At 44.7% G+C, this 2,907-nt stretch overlaps 1 protein-coding gene across 1 annotated transcript; it reads left to right on the top strand.

Annotated features, from left to right (window-relative positions):
• The first annotated feature begins 372 nt into the window (after positions 1–372).
• LOC138875556 (uncharacterized) lies at positions 373–2,583 on the top strand. Its single transcript, XM_070154393.1, has 4 exons — positions 373–825; positions 1,303–1,362; positions 1,441–1,616; positions 1,767–2,583. The coding sequence occupies exons 1-4, from the start codon at positions 373–375 to the stop codon at positions 2,581–2,583; spliced, it is 1,506 nt and encodes a 501-aa protein (XP_070010494.1).
• The last annotated feature ends 324 nt before the right edge of the window (positions 2,584–2,907 follow it).

Here is a 2,907-nt window from a genome sequence, read left to right as displayed (position 1 = left end):
ATAGAAGAATCACCAAAGCTGGAGTTGAATCCACTGCCCGCCCATCTCAGGTATGAGTTCTTAGGACCTAACTCCACATTACCTGTTATTATCTCATCTAGTTTGTTAGATGTGTAGGTACTCAAGGAGTGCAAGACTGCCATTGGGTGGACCATGTAAAACATTAAGGGGATCAGCTCGGTATATTGTATGCACAAAGTTCTGCTGGAAGAGGGGCACAAACCTTCCAGGGAGCACCAAAGAAGGCTAAACCCCAACATGAAGGAAGTGGTAAAGAAAGAGGTGATTAAATGGTTGGATGCGGGAATCATTTTCCCCATCTCTGGCAGCAACTAGGTTAGCCCGGTGCAATGTATTCCTAAGAAGGGTGGTATGACGGTGGTAAAACATGATAACAATGAGCTGATCTCGACAAGAACCATCACAGGCTGGAGAATTTGTATGGACTACAGGAAATTAAATTTGGCCACCCCGAAAGACCACTTCCCACTTCCCTTCATTGATCAGATGCTTGAGATTGGCAGGGAGGCCCCACTTCTGTTTTTTGGATGGGTACTCAGGGTACAATCAGATCTCCGTTGCACCAGAGGACAGAGAGAAGACCTCCTTCACATGCCCATATGGCATTTATGCTTTTCGGAGCATGCCCTTGGCCTATGCAATGCACTCGCCACTTTTCAAAAGTGCATGATGGCCATATTAACTAACATGGTCGAAGACATAATGGAGGTGTTCATTGATGATTTCTCAGTGGTGGGAAACTCATTCGACGAGTACCTTATAAATCTGACCCGATTGTTGAAACGATGTATTGAGACTAACCTGGTACTTAATTGGGAGAAGTGCCATTTCATGGTACAAGAGGCCATAGTCTTGGGACACCGAGTATCAAGCAAGGGAATCGAGGTGGATCGTGCTAAAGTTGATGTGATAGCAAAGCTGCCACCCCTCACTTCACTCAAGGCAATTAGGAGCTTCCTCGGGCATGTCGGGTTCTACCGGACATTCATAAAAGACTTCTAAAAAATTGTCAACCTCCTCTGTAAGTTATTAGAAAAATATCTCCCTTTCTTGTTTTTTGATGATTGTCGGGTAGCATTCGAGGAGTTGAAAAAAAGGCTAGTCACAACACCCATCATTGTAGCCCCCGACTGGGAGCAACCATTTGAACTCATGTGTGACGCCAGTGACTATGCAGTGGGGGCAGTACTGGGATAGAAGAAAGACAAGCTAATGCACCCAATCTACTATGCTAGTAGAACGTTAAGTTGAGCCCAGCTGAACTACATTGTGACTGAAAAGGAGATGCTGGCTGTGGTTTTTGCATTCGACAAATTCAGATCATACCTGATTGGATCTAAGGTAATTGTATATACTGATCATGCAACTCTCAGGTACTTGATTGAGAATAAGGAGTCCAAACCACGCTTGGTTTGTTAGGTATTGTTACTGCAAGAGTTCGACCTTGAGATTCGTGACCGTAAGGGCACAGAAAATCAAGTCGATGATCATCTATCAAGACTTGAAGGAGCTGAAAACTCAGTTGAGGTAGAGGACATTCTGGAAACCTTTCCAGACGAGAAGCTACTCACTACAAGCCTTGAGGAAGTGCCATGGTATGCGGACTTTGCAAATTACCTGGCAAACGGTATAATTCCCTATGACCTTTCCTCTGTGCAAAAGAAAAAGTTTTATCGTGACTGCCGCATGTACTACTGGGATGAACCTTATCTATTTCAAATATGTGTTGACAATATGATCCGGAGGTATGTCCCCGAGATAGAACAATCTTCTGTTTTGCAAGCATGTCACACATCGACGTATGGCGGGCATTTTGGAGGAGTTAGGACGGCAGCGAAAGTGCTAGAAGCCGGGTTCTACTGGCCAACATTGTTTAAGGATGCACATCAATGGGTGAAGGGCTGTAATGAATGTCAGCAAACCGGGAACATTTTTCGTCGCCATGAGATGCTCATGAACCCAATTCAAGAGGTTGAAGTGTTTGATGTGTGGGGGATAGACTTCATAGGCCCCTTCGTCAGCTCCTTTGGCAATAAGTACATACTTGTTGCTGTAGATTACGTGTCCAAATGGGTGGAAGCTGCAACACTTCCCACCAATGATGCAAGAGTGGTGGTGGGGTTTTTGAAGAAGAATATATTCACCCGTTTCGGGACCCCGAGAGCTATTATCAGCGACGGAGGCACTCACTTATGTAATCGAGCCTTCGAGAAATTGTTAGCAAAGTACGATGTATGCCACAAGGTTGCAACCCCGTATCATCCTCAGACCAGTGGACAGGTTGAAGTGTCGAATAGAGAGATAAAGAGTGTACTGACCAAGACTGTGAACGCCACAAGAACTAATTGGGCGAAAAAGCTAGATGATGCACTCTGGGCCTACAGAACTGCTTTTAAAATACCAATTGGTATATCACCATATAAGTTGGTGTTCGGGAAGGCATGCCACTTGCCAGTGGAACTAGAACATAGAGCTTGGTGGGCAATGAAACAACTGAATCTGGACATTGAGGCTGCGGGCACAACTAGAATCACAGAATTGCATGAGCTCGACAAGTTCTGATATCTTGCTTTCGAGAGCACGAGGCTGTATAAGGAGAGAATGAAGAGGCTGCACAACAAGAACATTGTTGAGTGAAATTTCAATCCTGGAGACATGGTATTGCTTTATAACTCAAGATTAAGGCTATTTCCGGGAAAATTCAAGTCACGATGGTTTGGACCATTTCGAGTGGTTGACGTATTCCCCTCACGTGTCGTAGAGATTGTCTCGGAGAAAGACTCTCATACATTTAGAGTCAATGGGCAGATACTGAAACTATATTTGGGCATGAATGAACCAAACGAAGTGTCAGAGATCCATCTAACTGAACCTCAGAGGTCGAGC

Source organism: Nicotiana sylvestris, chromosome 8, assembly GCF_000393655.2.
Source record: "Nicotiana sylvestris chromosome 8, ASM39365v2, whole genome shotgun sequence".
Taxonomy (NCBI): domain Eukaryota; kingdom Viridiplantae; phylum Streptophyta; class Magnoliopsida; order Solanales; family Solanaceae; genus Nicotiana; species Nicotiana sylvestris.
The sequence above is the reverse complement of the archived record's forward strand: the minus strand, read 5'-3'. Positions and strand labels throughout refer to the sequence as shown.